At 56.7% G+C, this 21,000-nt stretch overlaps 1 protein-coding gene across 1 annotated transcript in view; it reads right to left on the bottom strand.

The window, feature by feature from the left end:
* Positions 1-1,024: 1,024 nt before the first annotated feature.
* The window catches only part of PTPA (protein phosphatase 2 phosphatase activator), a 36,498-nt gene continuing 16,522 nt past the window's right edge, over positions 1,025-21,000 (bottom strand). The window contains exons 6-10 of the mRNA XM_007662333.4: positions 20,104-20,203; positions 19,018-19,142; positions 17,234-17,334; positions 8,423-8,530; positions 1,025-2,228 (exon numbers count right to left, since the gene is read on the bottom strand). Coding sequence (XP_007660523.1) covers positions 2,154-2,228; positions 8,423-8,530; positions 17,234-17,334; positions 19,018-19,142; positions 20,104-20,203 — 509 coding nt within the window. The 3' untranslated portion in view covers positions 1,025-2,153. The remainder of the gene's footprint in view (positions 2,229-8,422; positions 8,531-17,233; positions 17,335-19,017; positions 19,143-20,103; positions 20,204-21,000) is intronic.

The following is a 21,000-nucleotide window of genomic DNA, read 5'->3' as shown; positions in this document are numbered from 1 at the left end:
AGAGAGGTCAACAGGTTGGGAATAGGTCCCGGGACACATGATGGCTAGTTGGCAGGTGACCGGGTGGGAAATTTCCCCTTTGAGTAAGTATGGGCTAACTTGAGAAGCAGCGTGGCTAAGTGGGTAGAGCAGGGACCTGGGAGGCAGAAGGACCTGGGTTCTAATTCCGGCTCTGCCACGTCTACTGTGTGACCTTGGGCAAGTCGCTTCACTCTCTGGGCCTCAGTTACCTCATCTGTGAAACGGGGATTAAGACTGGGACCCTCATGTGGGATAGGGATTGTGTTGAACCCGATTAACCTGTATCTACCCCAGCGCTTACAAGAGTGCATGGCACAGAGTAAGCACTTAACAAGTACCATTATTTAACCCTTCACAGACTACTCCCGACCCTAGTCTCGAGGTGAACGCCTCCCAGCACGGACAGAAGGGCCAAGCTGGAGTCTGAGGTTCCCCACCTGGCCAGGCCTAGCTGGATTCCTCTTTCCTGCCCGGGTCTTGGCCCGCTGGACTGGTTTTGCCCTCAGTTGAGGCAGAACTGAGGGCTTCGCTGTTTTGGTGCAACGTCACCCCTCTGGCTAGGGGGTACTCGGTGCCAAAGATTCCCCTTCCCCCTAGTCGCAGCCTCTCAGACCAGACACCTCGGTCAAAGCCCGGGCAGACAGCCCGCACGCACCTGAGCGGACCTTCTGCTCCTCCTGCCGACCCTTCTGCATCAGACCCCGACTCACCCCCGGAACCGTCTAGGCGGCTGAATGCAAGAACCACATCCCAGACCCTCGGCAGCTGCCCGGCCCACCCGCCGAGCTAAAACCTGCCACAGCCACCCGGACCCCGGACCTCCACGAGACTCTGTCTCTCCCTCCCGACCCACGCCCGCTGGGCTCTAAGAAGGGGAGTGTCCGTCCTTCATCCCGGGCTCCTCAGAGGGCTCCTCTGCCTCAATAGGGGTCAGGACCCGCGAGGCTGCGGCAGGAAGCCAGAGAAAATCCAGAAATAAACCTGATCGCAAGGGCAGCAGAAAAACACTTTTAAATAGTTTAATGGAGAAGGGGCGCTGGTGAGGGAAAGACTGGGAAGCCCAGCTCCAGAGAGAGCACTGGAAGAAAACTTGGAATTCGAGTGCTGGCGGCGTCCCCCGGCCCAGCCCCCAGCCTGCTCCCACCCTGTGCCCACCTGGCTTGTTCCAGATCGGAAACCCAAGCACCGAACCCCTGAAGAACCACTCCCTTTCCCCCCGCAAAAGCCAGCTGACAAAGCAGAACGTCTGTCTTCTCCCCCCCAGCCCCGCCACCTCAGGGAAGGGCATGGTGTGGTCCCCTCCTTCCCTCTAGAACCAAAGGGAGGCTGTACCCACCCTTCCCCCTCCCCCCTGCCGGGCAACTGAGAGAAACAGAAAAGAGAGAGAGAGAGAGAGGAGAGTGAGAGAGAGGGAAGAGCTGGGTTATCAGAGTACTAGCTGTAAGCAGGCTGGAGCTGGACCAGGGTGCCACCCATGGAAAAGTGGAGCCTGGGCCACTTTAGTGCTCGCGCCAGGCCCGCGGCACTCAGAAGTGAGGCCAGCGACGGATTCTGACAGGGACGGCAAACGGCTCATCTCCGGCAGCAGTCGTGGGAACAGGGGGCCGGGGCTCGTCGGGGTTTCTCCTTCCCTGCTAATTTTCCTCGTTCTTGTGCCCTAGGAAAACCCTGGTCCCCGGGCACCCTGAGGCGTTGGCTTCCGGCCACGACCAAAGGCTTTCCCACCTCAGTGCGAGAAACTGCTCCTCGACACTCGAGACGGCAACTGGAGACGGGGAGAAACTGATGGAAAAAGCAGAACGGGTCACTCCCCACCCGCACGGCCCCAAGAGGGCTCAGCACATGAAACAGGGCAGGGGTGCGGCCCCTCCCGGAGAGGCGAGGCGGGGTGGTCGAGGGGAGGGGTTAGAGGCCTCAGAGACCCTGCCGCCAGAGCAGTACGACCGGTCGAACTTCGGACGCTTCTCCCACCGGGGTCCTACGGCCCTCGTGCTGGGGCTCCTTTCCCCCGCCTCTAACCGACCGACACGTGGAAAGAAAGAAAACAGAAGGGGTGGAGGGACCGTGGCACCGGAGCAGAGCGGGTGATGAGCTGGTCGCCTCCCGGATGGCGGCACCGGTCCCGGCCTCTCTTAGGACGACACGGGCTGGATGGGCAGCAGGCTGCCGAACTTAAAGTGCTGGATCACAGGGAACTTCTCCAGGCACTGCAGCAGCCGGGGGTTGGGGGGGGGGGGGGGGGAGAGAGAGAGAGAGACATAGAGGGTGGAAAAGTCAGGACAGGCATTGGAATCAGCAACGACAACGATCGCGACGTTGGATCCAACAATCAACCGACTAATTGTATTTACTGGGGCTCCCGGGGCCCAGGGCACTGCAGAGCGCTTGGGGGAGTATCGAAGAGTAAGTAGACTCGATCCCTGACTTCAAGGAGCTTACGGTCAAATGGGGTTTACGATCCAGTGGTCGGTCAAGCCTAGGCCAAGCTACCCTCATCCCGAGCCCAGCCAAGACCTTCAGTGAGCGAGGGTGTGTTCCACACCAAGCCCCGGGTCACTCATTCATTCAATCGTATTTGAGCGCTTACTGTGTACGCAGCACTGTACTAAGCGCTTGGGAGAGTACAATATAACAGACGCATTCCCTGCCAACAATAATCCGTCAGTCAATAGTACCTACTCGAGAGCACGGTGTAATACTAGTTACAGTATCTAGTTAATAATAGTTAAGAATAATCGTATTTGTTACTCAGTGCTTGAGAGAGTACGTAGTTAGTAGACACAATCTGACTGGAACAGGCACATCCAGGGCGAGGAAGGGAGGAGACGGGGGGAACACGGGGCAAGGGTTTATAGCTTGGAGGAGCCCCCGAACCCATGGATGTGCTACCTTTCTACTTTAGAGCTAGAAAATGGGCCCAGCTTAGCAGTTTCCTGTTGAGTTTAGTGACCAGAGGTCCGTCACGACCAACGGCTATTCAGGGTAGGCCCAAGAGATCTCCCTCCAACCCACCCACACAGGCAACCGGAAAGGAGGTGGCGGGGAGAGGGAAGGCCCGGGGAGACCCAGTTCCTTCAGTGTGTTCATCCCGTCTCCTCAGTAGCCAGAGCTGAAAGAGCCCCCCGGGTGGGGCAAACCCAAGGGTGGTCCCTCCCCCTAGACTCAGGGCCGCTTGGGGCCACGGCGAGCAAGTCGGCAAGCCAGGGACCCCGGAGGAGGGCAGGGGCAGACGTCCGCCCCGGGCCCCCAAAGCTTCCCGCTGAGATGGGAGAAACCCGAAGCCGTGCTGTGGTGGCCCCCCAACTCCTGCACCCCCTGAAATCCTGCCTGCGGCCCTCGGTGACAACCCCACAGATGTGTCCCGGATCCAGAGGAAGCCGGGGCTCGGGGAGCTGTTTTCACACAGGCGGAGGGAACGACGGCAAACCGTCCGGCTCGCCGGCTCTCTGAACCGGAGGAGGCGACTTGGCACCGCAGACTGAGACAATAGGAACCAGCTGAAACTTCCCCGCCTCCCCGGGAGCCAGTTCCCAGCAACAAGAAAAGAGCGGAGCAAGGGAGTTACAGACCATCGGCAAGCCAAACCCAACCCAGACCCCAGCCCGGGGGCTTCACGGGGCAGGCGGGAGGCTGAGAAGGGGGCAGGGGTCCCCAGAACCAGTCAGACCACAGAGCAGCATCCTCTCCCTTCCCCTCCCCACACTCGGCCAGATTTGGGCAAGCAGACTCGGAATCTTCCTTCCCTCCAGCGCAGGGGACCAAAGGAAAACGTCAGGCCCGTCCCCGCTAAGCCGGTTGAATCTCGGAGATAAGAATAAATAGTTACCAGCCTGCTGACCTGGTCTTACCAGATTTCCTCTCCTCCCCATCCTCCAGCTGCACAACCGGGCTCGCCCAGTCAGCCGAATCGAGTCTCCCCGTTAGAAACCGTGACTAGCGGTGGGGCCGTGGCACCGCCAGGCCGGCCGGCTCCCCGGAAAGGTAAGGGTTCAAGAAAAGAGAGAACAAGAGCAGACCTGACTCAGCCCGGAGGTCGGAGGGGAAGGCCCCGGAGGACCCAAGCAACGGCACCATTACATTTAGGTTAGGGCGGAACTTTTTCCTCACGACGACCCAGTTGTCCCAGAAAAGACAGATGCAGGGAAGCAGCCTGGAGTAGCGGAGAGAGCCCGGGCCTAGGAGTCAAACGGTCACGGGTTCTAATCCCGGCTCCGCCACGTCCGCTGGATGACCTTGGGCGAGTCACTTCTCTCCTATGCGTCTCAGTCCCCAAAATGAGGACTGAGACTGCGAGCCCACGTGGGACAGGGACCGTGTCCAACCCGCTTTGCTGGAATTCATGCCGGCGCTTAGTACGGGGCCTGGCACATAGTAACCGCTTAACAAATACCATACTTATTCTAACTATCAGACGAGGAGGCCTCAGGAGGGTGGGCCCAGAGCACCCGGGGGCCGGGCCCAGAGGTGCAGGCAGAGCCGAGGCGGGACCCCGAGGAGAGCAAGCGGCTGGGGGCTGGCTGAGGAGAAGGGCCGGGACAAGGGCTGAAGCCACAGGCAGCTAGCTGCCACTGTGTTGATGTCATCAAGGAAGCAGTGGGAGTTCAGAGGGGCCCCTGGAATTCCAGCAGGGGTCAAAGGTCACCCTGCTCCCAACCCTCAGTCAAGAGAGACAGTCAAGACAAGTCTCCCCTCACCGGGGGTGAGAGGGGTCGGTCTCCCGGTCCCACACCCGCAGCTTCGGCCCGGATCGCGCCTCTGGGGAGGGAAGGAGGCTGAGGCAACGAGACAGAAACAAATCCAGAGGCCCTCTTGGCCCCCTTGGCCGTGTTCATTTCCCCGTTGCCTAAATTTTCAGGTCACTTATGGCGGCAGAAGGTGGAAACAGATCGGGAGGGGCTTGGGGGAGAAGAGTGTGATGGGGAGAAGGAATCAGGGAGCGGGAAGGTCCGACACTCAGGGGGACAGAGGAATCGGGAACACTCACTGCCCAACAACCAATGGGGCTGCCGGATCTTCGGCTAACAGAGCAACCCTGGGGAGACAGGATCTGCCTCTGTCTTGCTGGAGCCAGACAACCTACCGCAGGGTAAGAACAGTTCCATCCTTGACTGGGGACATTCTCCTTCCCACCACCTTCTACTGGGTGTCGGGCACTGTTCTAGGGACTGGGGTAGATACAAGGTTTATGGGTCAGACAGTCCCTGTCCCATAGGGGGCTCACAGTCTGAATCCCCATTTTGCAGATGGGGAAACTGAGGCACCGAGCATCTTAGTGATTTCCTCAAGGTCACACAGCAGGCAAGTGGCAGAGCCGGGATTAGAACCCACGTCATCTGACTCCCAGGGCCGTGCTCTTTTCACTAAACCACGCTGCTTCTGTTTTGTCAGTGGGAGGAACCGGGCCGATACACCACACAGGGTCTGAGCCCAGGGCCCAGCCACCCCTCCACTCAGCCCCACAGCAGTTATGTCGACGTGCGTAATTTATCTCTATTAGTATTCATTCATTTAATGGTATTTATTAAGCGCTTAGTACAATATAACAGGAAACAGACACCTTCCCTGAAGCCTCCTCTAGACTGTAAGTTCACTGTGGGCAGGGAACATGGCTACCAACTCTGTACTCTCCCAAGCACTCAATACAGTGCTCTGCACACAGTAAGCACTCAATAAATCCAACTGACTGATACTCTCTTTCCCTCTTCAAAGCCCTCCTGAGAGCTCACCTCCTCCAGGAGGCCTTCCCAGGCTGAGCCCCCCTTTCCCTCTGCTCCTCCTCCCCTTCCCTTCCCCCTCTCTCCCGCCCTCTGCTCTTCCCCCTCCCCTCCCATCAGCACTGTGCATATTTGTATATATTATTTATTACCCTATTTATTTTGCTAAGGAGGTGCATATCTCCATGATTCTATTTAACTTGATGATGTTGTCTTATTTCGTTTTGTTCTGTTCTGTTTCGCTCTGCCGTCTGTCTCCCCCGTTTAGACTGTGAGCCCGTCATTGGGCAGGGATGGTCTCTATCTGGTGCCGAATTGTACATTCCAAGCACTTAGTACAGTGCTCTGCACATAGTGAGCGCTCAATAAATACTATTGAATGAATTGAATGAATTCTCCCACTCCAGGAAGCTGGATCGGGGAACCCTAAGCAGCCTTTTTGAGTTCTGGTGATTAAGGCCACGGAGATGAGGACGGACAGAACAGACTCCGGGTGGCCAGAGAGCTACAGAGGCTGCTACTTGTACCAAACTCCTTGCGCGTAAGCCTCCCCTGCTCCTCCGCCCCCCGTCTTCCTTCCCGCCCCCTGGCACCCAAACCGGTTCACCCATCTGGACCAAGAGGGCATGAAAGATGCTTTGTACTCAGTTCAGAGAAGGCCAGGCCAGCTCCCCAGGAAGGGAACTCCCCATCTCACTTGACCTTTGGGGGTTGAACGAGTCTTCATCTGGGGCAGTCGGACACTGTAACCACACCAAACTGACCCTCCCGCCAGGCCCAGGAACACTGGGGAGAGAGGTGACGTCAAGGGCTCCACGGGCACAATCTTATCCAGACCCAAGCCGGGGTCCTCATCCTCTTCCTGCGTTACCACTTACTCCTGGCCGAGGGGAGAGAGTCTCGTTCCCGGCCCAGTGTGGCCCAGTGGATAGAGCGTGGGCCTGGGAGTCAGAAGGACCTGGGTTCTAATCCCTGCTCTGCCACATGTCTGCTGTGTAACCTTGGACAGGTCACTGAACTTCTCTGGGCCTCAGTTCCCTCACCTGTAAAATGGGGATTAAGATGGTGAGACCCATGTGGAACAGAGACTGTGTCCAACCCAATTACCTTGTATCTACCCCAGTGCTTATTGTACGGCGCCTGGCACATAGTAAGCGCTTAACAAATACCAATACATTGATAGTCTTCGTGCCCCAGGGCGGCCGATCAGCTCTGGGGACCGTCGTCTAGGCTACCCTGATAGACATCCCAGTTTGGGAAGACAATGTGGGGGGAAGGCGCCCCGAGTGGGGAGGGAGAAGAAGAAAGTTAATGAAGATAAATGGTGAAAAAGCCAGAAGTCCCACATGTTGGGAAGCGGAAAGGAAGTGGTAGGGTTGGGAGAGAACAACTTCCACGTTGGGCATGTGCACAGAGACCCTCGTGGGTGGGCGGGAAGATTGCCCCAGATTGACCCCTCGGGGGTACCCCGGAGGCTGGGGGGGGGGATGGGGAGGTGACCCTGTTATTCGGCAATCCCAGTTAGAGAGAAGGGAAAGGGAGTGCAGAAAGCTGAGCTCCAGCCGGAAGGAGCCAGCACAGTCCCCGCGAATGACGCCTCACAGATTAGAGAGGTATGTGGGCTGGAACCTAAACACAGGATGTGAAGTTCAGAGGAAGGGGAGGGGGAGGGGTGAAGGGAAGGACGGGAGCAAAAGGAGGCTCGGCCTGGTCAGTTCCAGCAACTTTATTAACTCCTTCAGGAGGCCTGGGGGGGTGGAGAGGGAGGACCTCACAACCTCACACAGGGCCAACCGGAGGGCAGCCCCTGCCCCAGGGTTTCCAAGGGGATGGAAGAGTAGGATTAACTCCTACGGCACTGAGGAATGAAGCCCTGGGGCCCTTGGGAACAGAGAAATGCCCAGTAGGTGCGCTCTGAATGCAGGAACGAGACCCCCGTGCCAGCAAGCTACCAGAAAGGGGGATTCAGGAGTAACTCCTTTTCCTCCCTTCTCTAATCAGAGCCCGGGACTCAGTCCCACTCCCTCTCTGGCCCCTCACCAACTGGAATGACCAGGGCCGCAGCTCCCGAACCTTTTTGCTTCCCTTCCTCCCGCCCCCTCCTCCCCCATGAAGCTTCCCTAAGGCCCCCTCAGGAAGTACTGGGTCTGGTTCGGGATCGGTCCGCGCACGAAGGGCGCAGTGGAGATGGTTCCGGCCTCCGCGGCCTGCTCCTTCGACACGGGTACGGCTCTCCGGCCCTCGGGAATTCTGAGAGGGCAGGGGAGGCTCTGAACCCCCTCTACAAAGCCAAGTGGGAAATGGTTCTCCCAGCAGGAGGAGCGATGAGAAGCTGGCCAGAAGGAAGCCCCCACGACTGCCATCATCCTGGGGTTGGACGACACTTTTTTCTGCAGGGGATCTTAGCCCCGCCACATCTAGTCTCCGGTGACCTTTCCCCGTGCCAGGGGCAGCCGTCACGAGCCCTATTTTACGGGGGGAGAGAGCGAGGCAAGGAGAGGCGACGGCTTATGTCAAGGTCCCTCTCTCTCGACGCCCGGTCCAGGGCTCTCACTGTCCACTAGACACCGCAGGTCAGGTCCCAGTTCTTGCTGGCAGGAGGCGAGCACCCGAGTCCCCAGGGGTGGGAGGGGACTGGCGGGCGGAAGGAGGAGCCGGGGTGGCCGGCTGGGACTCGCACGACTCACCTCGGCTTTATACATGCGGATGAGGCCCTGGTTCACTTTGGACCAGGAGGGTACCGCGCTGATGTTCCACAGCTGGTTGGAGTGCTCGGCAAAGGGGCCGGTCTTCATCTGGAAAGGAGAGAGGAAGAGCGCTGGGGGAGCCAAGTCAGCGGGGAAGTTTATCCACCGCCACCATGACTCACAGTCACACTCGTTTCGAACAAACATTCTGCGTGACCCGGACCCTGGCTCCACGGAACGCCTGCGCAGACGCCTACCACGCGGCTCCCCGTCCCCCTGCCGGGCCCGAAGGACCCCCCTCCCACCCCGCCTCCGCCCACCCGGCCCCACCAAAAGCCACCTGTTTGCCCCTTCGGGCCCAGCCGAAGGGCCCCAACGTCCATCCGCCCTGCGGAGAGGTGGAAGTCAAATTCCCATTCCGACTCTGGGGGCAGCTTCCCCCAACTCTCTGGGGGTCAACAGTGCCACGTTTTCCATGGCTGTGACTCACTCCCGTTCAGATAAACGACAACAGCACCCCACCACCTCCACCTCTCTCCGATACAAAGGTAGACCCCCCCCCCCAAGCCCCTCCACAGTAACGCCGTGTCGGCACCTGCCCCGGCCAGAGTCCGGGGCGGGGAGAGCGGTGGGAGGGGAGGGGGCCCATTTTGGAGACGGAGGTGGGTGAGAAACCCAACAGGTAATACACTTCACCTACAAGGGCAGGGAGAGTTAGCTGGGTTAGGTGGCGTAGGAGAAGGGCAGAAGGGTCGTGGCGGGCCGGGGGGACTTTTCCCCAGCAGTCACAACGAGAGACGTGGCCACAGCAAACTCCAATCCCTCACCCTCTCTCCTTGAAGAGATTCGGACCCTCGGGGGTGGGGGTGGGGGGAGGAAAATACAAAAAGTTTGCATCTGCTTCGCTGGGCGAGGTTCCCATGACATTATAAACCACAGCTCGGCACCGAGGAGGAGAGTGAAGATGGTTTATTTCCCCGAGTAGGTCCTGCCCCCTCCATGAAGCAGACACAGTTGGGTTTACCGACTGACCTGTTCACGGTTCCCCAGGTCCCCAAAGCCCCCACCCATCGCCTGCTGGCTGGGCTGGGACCGGGGGGGCGTCCCGCATTTACGCCAGAGGCCTGGGGTTTAGCCATCCAATCTTCCGGCATTAGAGACCGAGAAGCAGAAGGTCAAGCTGCTAAAGCGCAGAGCTCAGCACTGCTGGACAGGCCAGATCACAGCTGGGTTGGGCAGGGGAGGGATGGAAGAGACAGCGGATCCTTTAACTGGACAGGCCCGCTCAGGCTTTATCCGTCAACTCGTGGTTTCCAGGGCCGAGGGAGAAGCCCCCGGATCCGCTCATCTGTAGAGGGCCGAGTTCGCGTTTAAGGCCGACGCGTCGCGCGAGGGCTTTTGCTTACGGCTCTCTGCGTCGCCTTCGCTCCCGGCCCCTGAAAGGGAGGGGACTGACGAACGCTCTGGGGCTGACTTGTCATTTGTTTACTCTGCCTGCTGACGTGGAGACCGAGGTTTCAAGCCTCTTTCACACGCGGACGGGCTCGGGCTCCGGGGACCGACGGAGTGGCCGAGCCAGGATCGGGACCTCCGCCCGGTGGTCGCTCCGCTCTGTCCTCCCCACCCTCTTCTTCAGCCTCGCAGCTGGCCTGGGCCTGGCTGGACAGGCCATTTCTCTCCAGAACTCCGTCACCCTCGGGGATACAGGAGTTTCTGTGGAAAAGCAGCTCAGGGGTCCCTCCCGTGCCAGAGGGCACCGAGCCTCTGATCTCCAGCTCAATGGCTGCAACCCACCTCACCCTTTGAAAGTGGCTAGGCCCAACCTTCTCCGCGTCCCAGGACAACAGAGACGTAGGTGGGTGGGTGGAAATGCCTTACCCTATCGCCCTCTCCGGCCGAGGCCCCGTGGGGACCACCCCAGGTTCCCGGGCTTTGGCTCTTCCCCTCCCCGGCTGTTCTCTCTGGTCAAGAAGGATCTTAGCTGACCTCCAGCCGTGCCTGGGGGTGGAGGGGTTCCACGGGTCAGCCAGAGCCCCGGCGGCGTTGGAGCAGAGCTGGGTCAGGGGTCACATCCTCATCCACCTCGCATGCGCAGAGTGCCACAGTGGGGGTCTATACCGCTCTGGAAGAGGAGGAGGCCGGTCGCTTCCCCAGTCCGGCCTGCTGGAGAGCGACTCCCTCACCAGAGGAAGCTGTCTGGTTGTGAAACACTCCCAATGTCCTCCTTGGACTCCTGGATGGTCCCTGTGCCCCCTGAAAGTCTTAGGGGGAGGGACACCCTCTCCCTGATACAAACCGATCCCCCTGCCTGGAAGGGGAAGGTTGGTTCGGAGAAGGGGCTGGAAGACAAGTGTAAAATGGCCAGAATCTGGTGGCCCGGAGGCTCTGACATGTGTGTTTGAGTGTTGCTAGGTCACTGCAAGAAGGCCGGGAGGAGATTCTGCCATTGTTTGGAAGGAGAGAGAAAGAGAGAGGGAGAGGGAGGGAGGGAGAGAGAGAGAGAGAGAAGGAGAAAGAGAGGGAGAGAGACATAGAGAAGGAATTGAGGGTGAGAAGAAAAAATTAGCTCATTCTAGCCACAAAGGGAGAAGAGAGAGAGCGTGAACGAGCAAGCAAGCTGCAGTCCCGCAGTGACCCCAGGGGAATCGAGTGAGTCAGAGCAGCCATATTGAGCAGGAAATTACTCACAGACGCTGCGTTCCTGCCTCTCCGCTCCCAAGAGAATCGGCCTTTTGTAAATGGTTCCTCTGTCAGTAACTGGGGGGGGAAGGGGGGGGTTGGGGGGAGGCAGGCTGAGGGGGGGGAAGAGGGAGGGAAGGCTCTGTGCAGCGCCTTCCTGTCAGCTCCTTCCCTTCCAGCTGAAATCCGATCCCTCCCTTCCCAAAACTCCAAATTTAGAAGCCAGATTGAAACTGAAATTCTTTTCCTGCCTGCCTTGGGCTCTTAAAGGCACCGGGGCCGCATTTCCTCCGGGTCCCCCGAGAAGCAGGCCGCCGGAGGAGACTGGGACCCCAAAACTCCTCTTGGGCAGACGGGGTGGGACGTCACCTCCTCCAACGTACGCCGGGCCTTAAACGGCCGAGCCACATCACCTCCTGAGGTCCTCGAGCTTAAACCGCAGCTCGTCAGCTCTGAACTCCTCCCGGGTCTCTGACACACTCCTTCTTCCACCCCACTCCTCCTGACCTGGGGCTTTCACGGGTCCCAACTTGGACTCGACTCTCCCCTCAGCTTGAGTTTCCCCTCTGGCTGGGGTGAATTACCTCGGGTAAAACACACACCACCACCCAAAGAGCCTCATCTGGGACAGACACCCACACGTGCGGTACGTACTTACGCTCTCTATCTCTCTCTCTCAAAACATCAACAAATTACAGACCGGCAAGGGGAACTCCTAGGCATCCTATAACCCCCAGCAACCTCGGTCCACTGCGCCGGCTCAAACGTCCCGGGTGAGGGGGCCCCGGGCCGGCCCCCGACTGCCGCCTCCTGCGGACAAAACTCCCAGACTCACACCGCTCCGCTTTCGACACTTTGAAGATTTTTTTAAAGAGGGGCAAACCGGCGCCTCGTTAAAGAGGCGAACAGGGAAAAACGAGCAACTTTAAAGCCCTTTTTGGTTCTTTACCATCTCCTCTCCCCCCCTCCCCACCAAAAGACCCTTCCATGCTCAGGTTCAAAATGCCCACAGTGCCACCTAGCGGCGACTACAGGCAGGGCCCTGCAACGGCCCGTGAAGCCGAGGCCCTAAAATTTCGGGGGAAAAGTCTCTTTTTTCACAGGGTCACAAAGATTCGGTGCGGTGTTTTCGATCGGCAATCGCCGCCGATATCCTGGGAAGTCAGTTGGGCCCGATTCCTTCCCGGCCTCGCCCGGCGGGCCCCCCCGGGCGGCGCTGCCCGCCGTCACAAAGCGCTCCAAGAGCCGCTACTCAAGGAGCCTCTGGCCTCCCGGAATAGCCAAGAATGGGAAATCTGGAGACCGGCTTCCAGCTCTTTTCTCCTGGGAGCGGCCACGCTCCTTACCAACGTCCTCACCCCCCTCGCACTCTATAGCCAGGCTCCCGGAGGAAGGGACAGAGCCAGGTGGCCGTCGTTCTGCGTCGGGAAACAGCCGGCCTTTTAGCCGATGCGACTGCCGTAACGCCACAGCTCCGGCCCGCACTTGCTGACTTTGGGAAGGGGCAATTCGGGCTCCGCCATCTGTCAGCCGTGAGACCTTGAGCAAGTCGCTGCACTTCTCTGGGCCTCGATGCCTGCCCGACTTGTTTTGTTGTCTGTCTCCCCCTTTCTGGACTGTGAGCCCCTGGTTGGGTAGGGACTGTCTCTGTCGCCCAATTGTACTTTCCAAGCGCTTAGTACAGTGCTCTGCACCCAGTAAGTGCTCAATAAATACGACTGAATAAGTTTACCTCATTTTTAAAACGGGGATTGAGACTGTGAGCCCTACTTGGGACAGGGACTGTGACCAATTCGATTAGCTTTGTATCCACCCCCTCGCTTAGTACGGTGCCCGGTACATAATGAAGCGCTCAACACAGTAAGCGCTTTGAGAAGGCATGGCCGTGGCAAGAGCATGGGCTTGGGAGCTAGAGGTCGTGGGTTCTAATCCCCGTTCTGTCACTTGTCTGCTCTGTGACCCTGGGCAAGCCACTTAACTTCTCTGTGCTTCAGTTACCTCATCTGTGCAATGGGGATTGAGACTGGGAGCACCACGAGGGACCACCTGATTACCTTGTATCTCCCCTAATGCTTAAAACAGTGCTGGGCACCATAATTATTATTAACAACAAATGTCATTAATATTATTATTCCTCTAGAGTCTCGGCTTCCTCAGGGGCCCAAGCAAAACCATCAAGTGACCTCACCCCCGCGGCACCGGAGCAATGAGGCTCTCTTGGGCCGGCGGTGCAGGGGTGCGTGGTGAGGATACGGGGGTCACAGGTCATGGGAACAGCCGGGACTCTAGAAAGACTGCAACATTCCAGGATGAGTCCAATAAGAGGTCTTTATGGAGGTTCCCAGGGCTTCGATCGGGTGGAATCTCCCCACATCTGCAGCCTGGCCAATCCGAGGGCCAGATGCCCCCCACCCCCAGGTCTGGATCAGAATGAGAAGGGCAACTAAGATGGCCAGAGAGATGCTGCAATTTCCACAGGAGAACTCATCTGCCTGGAAGAATGCAGGCTGAGGGGGGATAGGACCAAGTCGATAAAATCATGAAGGATGTGGGCAGGGGAAACATGGAATTGACACTAACCAAAATCGCTCAACATCAGAAGAAAGGGCACCTACTGGTGCTAGAAAATGGTAGCTTTAATACAAACACAAGGGAACACTTCTTCCCAAAGCAGGAAGTTAAGCCCAGGGAATTTGTTACCTCAAATAGTCGGCCGGAACGAAAATAACAGAAGGTTCAAACAGGGTTTGGGTGAATTCATGGGTGACAGGCCCAAAACAAGTTTCGAGGAAAAAGTTAGGGATGTTTGAAAGCGCATCTTTAACAATGGCCACGGAAGCCAAGAGGGGCATCTATCTCACTGTGATATTTCTTACGTACTTACTAAGTGCTAAGCACTGGTCAAGATAATCAGGTTGGGCACAGTCCCTGTACGACTTGGGGCTCACAGGCTAAGGAGAAGGGAGAACATATACTTTAGCCCCTTTTTTAGAGATGAGGTAACTAGGCCCAGTGAAGTGAATTGACTTGCCCAAGGTCACACAGCGGGAAAGGGAGAGAGCCGGGGATAAAGGCCAGGTCCTCTGACTGCCAGGCCCACGCTCTTTCCACTAGGCCACCCTGCTTCTCCCAAGCGTTCCTAGGTGCCCCAGAGATCCAGTGCGGGACAGATGGACATTTTGGTCAGATGTTCCTATGAACCGACGCAGGTTCGCCATGTGCAGGCAGCTGTCCCTGGAAGCTGCGGGGAACTGCCCTCTCAGCAGTCGAGGGGTCAAAACAGACGGGCCGCCTTAAAGAGAAGGCCAGGCTGTCTCTGGTGTGACCTGGGACTAGACCCAATCTAACGGCGCCCCGGCTACTGTCTCGCCACCCCCTCGCAAATTCAAAACATCAGAAAGAACATCGGATGCCCATCTGGGGACACCAGACGGGCATCGGAGCCCGGCCCGACTGAGATGGATTTGGCTAAGTGCTGGCCTGAGGCGGTCTCGCTGGATTTGGAGTGACGGGCTAGGCCGGCCGATTCTCAGGGCTGATGCTGACCAAGTGGAGTACGGGCAAACCCCGAGAAAGGGAAGGCCTGTCGGCTGGAGCCGGATTGCTGTTCCGGATCCAGCTTAGAGAAGGTACCTAACTGACCACCCGAGCTTCTGACGGACTGACTGCGCTCCCAACTGGCTTCCCTCTGCCCTCAGTAGCTGCTAGAGAAACCGGTCCTAGGGCCACACGGTAACCATGTGCTTTCTTTTCTTAAAACCATTTTACAGCTCTAGGAGTGTTCTACATCCAGCTAAACATTCATTCATCCACTTTATCGTATTTACCGAGTGCTTACTGTATGAAGAGCACTGTACTGAACGAGGAGAGTACGATACAACAATAAACAGATACATTCCCTCCCACAACGAGCTTACCGTCTACTAGCCGACCTTGGTCGGGAGGGAGTGAGGGGAATTAACCCGCTGAAGGATGCTGAACCTCAGAAGCAATATCCACTCTAACTCTGTTTGCAGTTTGGAGGTTTTTTTAATGGTATTTGTTAAGCACTTACTATATGCCGTGCACTGTTCTAAGTGCTGGGGTAGATATAAGTTAATCAAGCTAAATACAGTCCCTGTCCCACGTGGGGCTCACGGTCTAAATAGCAGGCAGATCAGGTGCTGAATCCCCATTTTGCAGTAGAGGAAACTGAGGCAAAGGAAAGCAAAGTGACTTGCCCGAGGTCACAAAAGTAGCAGGGTTGGGATTAGAACCCAGGTCCTCTGGCCCCCAGGCCTGTGCTGTACCCACTAGGCCACACTGCTATTTCACCGCCTCCTGTCGACTTTGACCACGGCAGCTTACCGCTGAACGGGACTCCCCTAAGTTGGGGATAAGGCTGGAGAACCCCCTAAGGTGGAAGGAAGTTTTGATCTTGGAGTCCTATAAGAGAGATCCTGGAAATACTTCACTGGAACAAAGCCATTTCCAAAAGCCGGTGGCGGGGAGAAGTCTCCTAGGATTGCTGGCTGGGAACAGGAAGTGAAAGTAGGGTAGTCGCCGTCGCGACTACAGTCCGGGGGATTCTGCCCTAAGATACGTATGCCGCCCACCTCCTCAATGTCCCTCGGTCTCGCCTATCCCGCCATCGACCCCCGGGCCACGTCCTCCCAAGGTCCCGGAACGCCCTCCCTCCTCACCTCCGCCAAACTGATTCTCTTCCCCTCTTCAAAACCCTACTTAAAACTCACCTTCTCCAAGAGGCCTTCCCAGACCGAGCTCCCTTCTCCCTCTTCTCCCTCTACCACCCCCCCTTCACCTCTCCGCAGCTAAACCCTCTTTTCCCCCTTTCCCTCTGCTCCTCCCCCTCTCCCTTCCCCTCCCCACAGCACTGTACTCGTCCGCTCAACTGTATATATTTCCATTACCCTATTTATTTTGTTAATGAATTGTACATCGCCTCGATTCTATTTAGTGGCCATTGTTTTTACGAGACGTTCTTCCCCTCGACTCTATTTATCGCCATTGTTCTCATCTGTCCGTCTCCCCCGATTAGACCGTAAGCCCGTCAAACGGCAGGGACTGTCTCTATCTGTTGCCGACCTGTTCATCCGAAGCGCTTAGTACAGTGCTCTGCACATAGTAAGCGCTCAATAAATACTATTGAATGAATGAATGAATGAATGAGTATGCGAGGGAAAAGGCTGGAAGCTGGGGAAGAAGAGGCAGCGTGGAGAAGCAGCGTGGCCTAGTGGAGATAGCCCGGGTCTGGGAGTCAGAAGGACCTGGGTTCTAATCCCGACTCTGCTACTTGTCTGCTGTATGACCTTGGGTCACTTCACTTGCCTCAGTTTCCTCAACTGTAAAAGTGGGGATACCTGTTCTCCCTCCTACTTAGACTGTGAGCCTCATATAGGACAGGGACTGTGTCCAACCTAACAATAATAATAACGGTATTTCTTCATCGCTTACTATGTGTCAGACACTGTATTAAGCACTGGGGTGGATACAAACAAATCGGGTTGGACACAGTCCTTGTCCCACATGGTGAATACAGCCTCAATCCCCATTTTACAGATGAGGTATCTGAGGCAGAGAAGTGGAGTCACTGCCAGAGGCCAAACAGCTGACGTTTGGCAGAGCTGGGATTAGAACCCATGACCCTCTGACCCCGAGGCCCATGCTCTATCCACTATGCCAGGCTGCTTCTCTAATTAATCAAATTAACTTGTCAGCACTTAGAACAATGTCTGACACACAATAGGCGCTAAACAAATACCACTAAAAAAGGCAAAATAAAAAAAGAGGATCGTGTCTCCCTGGAGGTGTCAGTTCATTTCCCCAAGATGGGGGGCGGGGGTCAGCCCTACTGAGGGACCTAGAGGTCCCGGAACCCAGAACTTCTAGGGGTCGCCGGTGCTCCCTCCCCCACCTCTCCTCCGAACTCCTCAGGGAAAACCGCTCTGGGTTTATCAACCCAGGGTCACCTCCTCGTCCCCACCGCCCCGCCACTGGGCGAGGAGCTCATCGCGTCGGTACCGGGGACCCTCTCCCAGCCACGCCAGGCAGGAGCTGCTCTCAAGGGCACCGCCCACGGGGGCATCGACAGGCGCTGGCGGTGGCCCGCCCTCCCCTCGCCAGCCCCCTCACCTGGGTAATGAACAGGATACACTCCAGGAACATGTAGTCCTTGTGATTCTCATTCACGGCCTTCTCATCCACAAAATGGCGGGGCTCCAGGTTTGGGTGCTCTGGGAAAAGCATACAGGGAGACATAGTAGAGACAGAACAACGACCACGACCCACACCTCGCGCCCCTCCGTCGCTGCCCGGCAGTAGCCGGGTACTCTGCCCCTGCCCATTCTGGGTTTATTCCCACCTCGGACACCCATCTACGTTTGATTATTCATTCCCCTACTTCACCCTGGCATATCCACTCCGTATCTGCTCTCCTACCTCCTGCTCCAACTGCTTCTTTTATTATGGTATTTATTAAGCGCTTACTATGTGGCAGGTACCGTACTAAACGCCGGGGTAGATACTAACTAACCGGGTTGGACACAGTCCAGGTCCCACACGGGGCTCACGGTCTGCATCCGTGTTTTACAGATGACGTAACTGAGGCAGAGAGAGGTTATCATGTACCTACCCCTGTGCTTAGTACAATGCCTAACACATAGTAAGTGCTTAAATACCACAATTATTATCATTAAGTGACCTGCCCAAGGTCACACAGTATTCACGGGTGTGTAAATGATTTTGTACGTCTGTCTCCCCCGTGAGATTGGAAGTTACACCTGTGGGCAGGAAACCTGTGTTTTGCTTCCGTTGTACTTTCCCAAGCCCTCACTACCGCACTTCGCATTCAACGGGGTCTCAATAAATGCCACCGACGGATGAATTTACTGATTTTAGAGTTGCTATCCCTACCGCAAACACACCCTTTTTGTAAATATTGCAGGTTATTTTGGAAACTTAGCAGGTGACTCACTCGGCCCCTGATCTCTTCACCTCCACCTCCTGCACTGTCCACTGACAGGATGGCTTGGTTTGGCTTGAAATGATCCTGAACGGCCTCCACCGCTGACCTCCAAGCCTCCCCGCCGCTCAGGCCATCCAGGCCACCAGCCGACACCTCTCCCAACGGAAGCAAGGGCCTTCTTCCAGTTCCTAGCTGCCTCACGGGGCCCACTTGCCTCCACGCGGTGGCCTGCTCAACATACCTTGAAACAACTGACTTCTTGGAAGGCCTCTTCTTCAACATAAAACCCTACAAGGGGTCTGGCTGGCCTCTGGGGCCGGGAGCGTCGGATCTCACACTGGCCTGATATAGAGGAAGCCCATTCTGGCCCAATTAGCCCACTCCGGCTCTGGGGCTGGGAGCTAGCTGGATCTCAAACCAGTCTGCTGTCCAAGAAGCCCACTCTGGCTAAGGCTCGGGGGCTGGATCTCACACTGTGGCTCTGGAGCTGGGGATTGGATCTCACACTAGCCTGCTATACAAGGAGCCCATTCTGGCTACGGGCTTGAAGCTGGATCTCACACTAGCCTTCTATCCAAAGCCTCCAGGGGCTGGATCTCACATCAGCCCGCTATACAAGGAGCCCAAGGCGGCCTCGGGCTGGGCTGGGGGCTGGATGTCACACTAGCCTGCTAAACAAGAAGCCGGGCCCCAGCTCACTTCCCATTATCTCCGCAGTGCTCTCCCTGCCGCCTCCCCCCAGCTCCACCACACTGGCTCACAGCAGAAGGTCAGCCACAAACAGCCTCAGTCAATAGCCGGTTTAATGCCCCAGTTTACAAGCTGTCACCGTCTGCAGGGCTCAGGGCTCTTGAAAGGGGGAAGGAAGGGAAAGGGAAAGGGGAGGGTGCCCGGAGACGCACCGCAGGGTGGGAGCGTTAGGGTTAGGGGTCGGGGGGAACCCCTCCGTTACCTATCAGCTGAGAACTGCCCCAGATGAAGGGCAGAAACTGGAAATCATCCAGACCCCACACTCCTTGGCTTCCAGCTGGCTCCATCCGGTAGGTTTTCTGGAGCTTCCTCATGATCTCCAGGTACCTGGTGAGGAGATCAGAGCCGGGGTCAGGAGCGGGATTCAAACAGGGGTGGATTTTCAACCCCTCAACTGTGAGGGCAGGAATCACAGAACAGCTTGGGACCATTTGCCTCTGCAAATTACCCAGTTCATCTGCATACATGAGGCATGTGCAGAAATCTGCATAAGTTAAGCATCGGTTGGTACTCTTCTCATGCATTTAGGCTCCAAATCACCTTGCTATCTTTAAAGTCAGCAGGAAGGGACACTATCCCTTTCTTCCTTTCCTTCTCCCCCGGCAACCTCCCACTCCACCCTCTTCCCCTCCTGGCGTTTGAGGACAGCAGAGAGCTCTGTGAACAATGATACAGACCGCTGCCAGGAAAAAGCCCAGAGCCCAGAACCGGCAGCCCATCGCTGCAGTTTCCAAGATTTTTTTTCCTTTTTAATGGTATTAGTTAAGCGCTTACTATGTGTCAAAGCACGGCTCCAAGCCCTGGGGTAGATACAGACGCTGGCCCACATGGGGCTCACAGTCTTAGTAGGAGGGAGAACCGGTACGGAGTTCCCATTTTACAGCTGAAGAATCTGGGGCGCAGAAAAGTGAAGTGACTTGCTCAAGGTCACACGGCAGACAAGTGGCAGAGCCGAGATTAGGACTCGGGTCTCCCGACTCCCAGGTCCGGGCTCTTTCCACTAGGCCACGCTGCTTCCCACAGCGTGGGTGTGGTTTTTGGTTTATCTGTAGGTGAACCGATCCCCAGAGGCAGCAAAAGCTGAGGGCAGGGAGGGGTAGGCACAGGTCTGAGGATATCCAACAGTTTACCGGACTAGAATGAGCGGGAGAGAAATGGCTGGATCAGCTCCTTCCCCCACTCCACACTTCCCCTAATACCGGCCTCACAGAAGCCAACTCCACCCTGCCCCAGCTAGGCCCCACTCCTCCACTCTGCCTGCCTGCCTCCCTCCCTCTCTCTTCCTCACCGGTTAAACACTTTGAAGACAATGGCCATTTGGTCCTCAGATCGGAGGACTCCAATCTTGCAGAGGCAGCAGAGGAAGGCAGCAAAGGCAGCTTCGTGCCCTGGGGGAGAAGAAATACAAGCCCAGGTTAGGGGAGCTGATGTTCAGCTTGTGGAGGGGAGAAAGATGCTTAGGCAGGATGCCCCTGGGAGGGGAAGGAAACCAAACCACATCTATAATAATGATAAATGGGAATTATTAAGGGCTTATGTGCCACGCACTGTTCTAAGCGCTGGAGTAGAAACAAGTTAGTCCGGTTGGACATAGTCCCTGTCCCACATAGGGCTCACACTCTTAATCCCCATTTTTTTTTACAGATGCAGGAACTGAGGCCCAGAGAAGTGAAATGACTTGTCATGGTCACACTGTGGCAGAGAGGGGATTAGAACCCCTGACCTTCTGACTCCCAGGCCTGTGCTCTATCCACTAAGCCACGCTGCTTCTCCTAGACCACCGTACCCCGAGGGGCCCTTCCCCACCCACAACTCTGAGAGCCCTTCTAGCCCTCTGGTGCTGCAGTCCTAGTAATCAATTGGTCAGTAGCTTTTACTGAGCTCTACTGTGGGTGCTTATATACTTAGGAGAGCACAACTGAGTAACGGTAATAACATTTAAACGCTTACTGGGAGAGAATACACAGGTGGGAATAGATGCGGTCCCTGCCCCTCAGGGAGCTTCCAGTCTAGGAACAGACTGAACACTTCCCCACCTGGATCCATTTGGCCAGTTCAGGCCCTGGGGGCTGACCGACACATGCCAGGTTCAAGCTGTTGATTCAAAAAGATCCCATTGTATCACCATCAAAATGCACCAAAATCCCCTACACCCTTTCCTTTCTCCCTCCATCCTACAAGTCTC

The sequence above is a fragment of the Ornithorhynchus anatinus genome, chromosome 4 (assembly GCF_004115215.2).
Source record: "Ornithorhynchus anatinus isolate Pmale09 chromosome 4, mOrnAna1.pri.v4, whole genome shotgun sequence".
Lineage (NCBI taxonomy): Eukaryota > Metazoa > Chordata > Mammalia > Monotremata > Ornithorhynchidae > Ornithorhynchus > Ornithorhynchus anatinus.
Note: the sequence above shows the minus strand (reverse complement) of the source record. Positions and strands in the feature narration are given on the sequence as shown.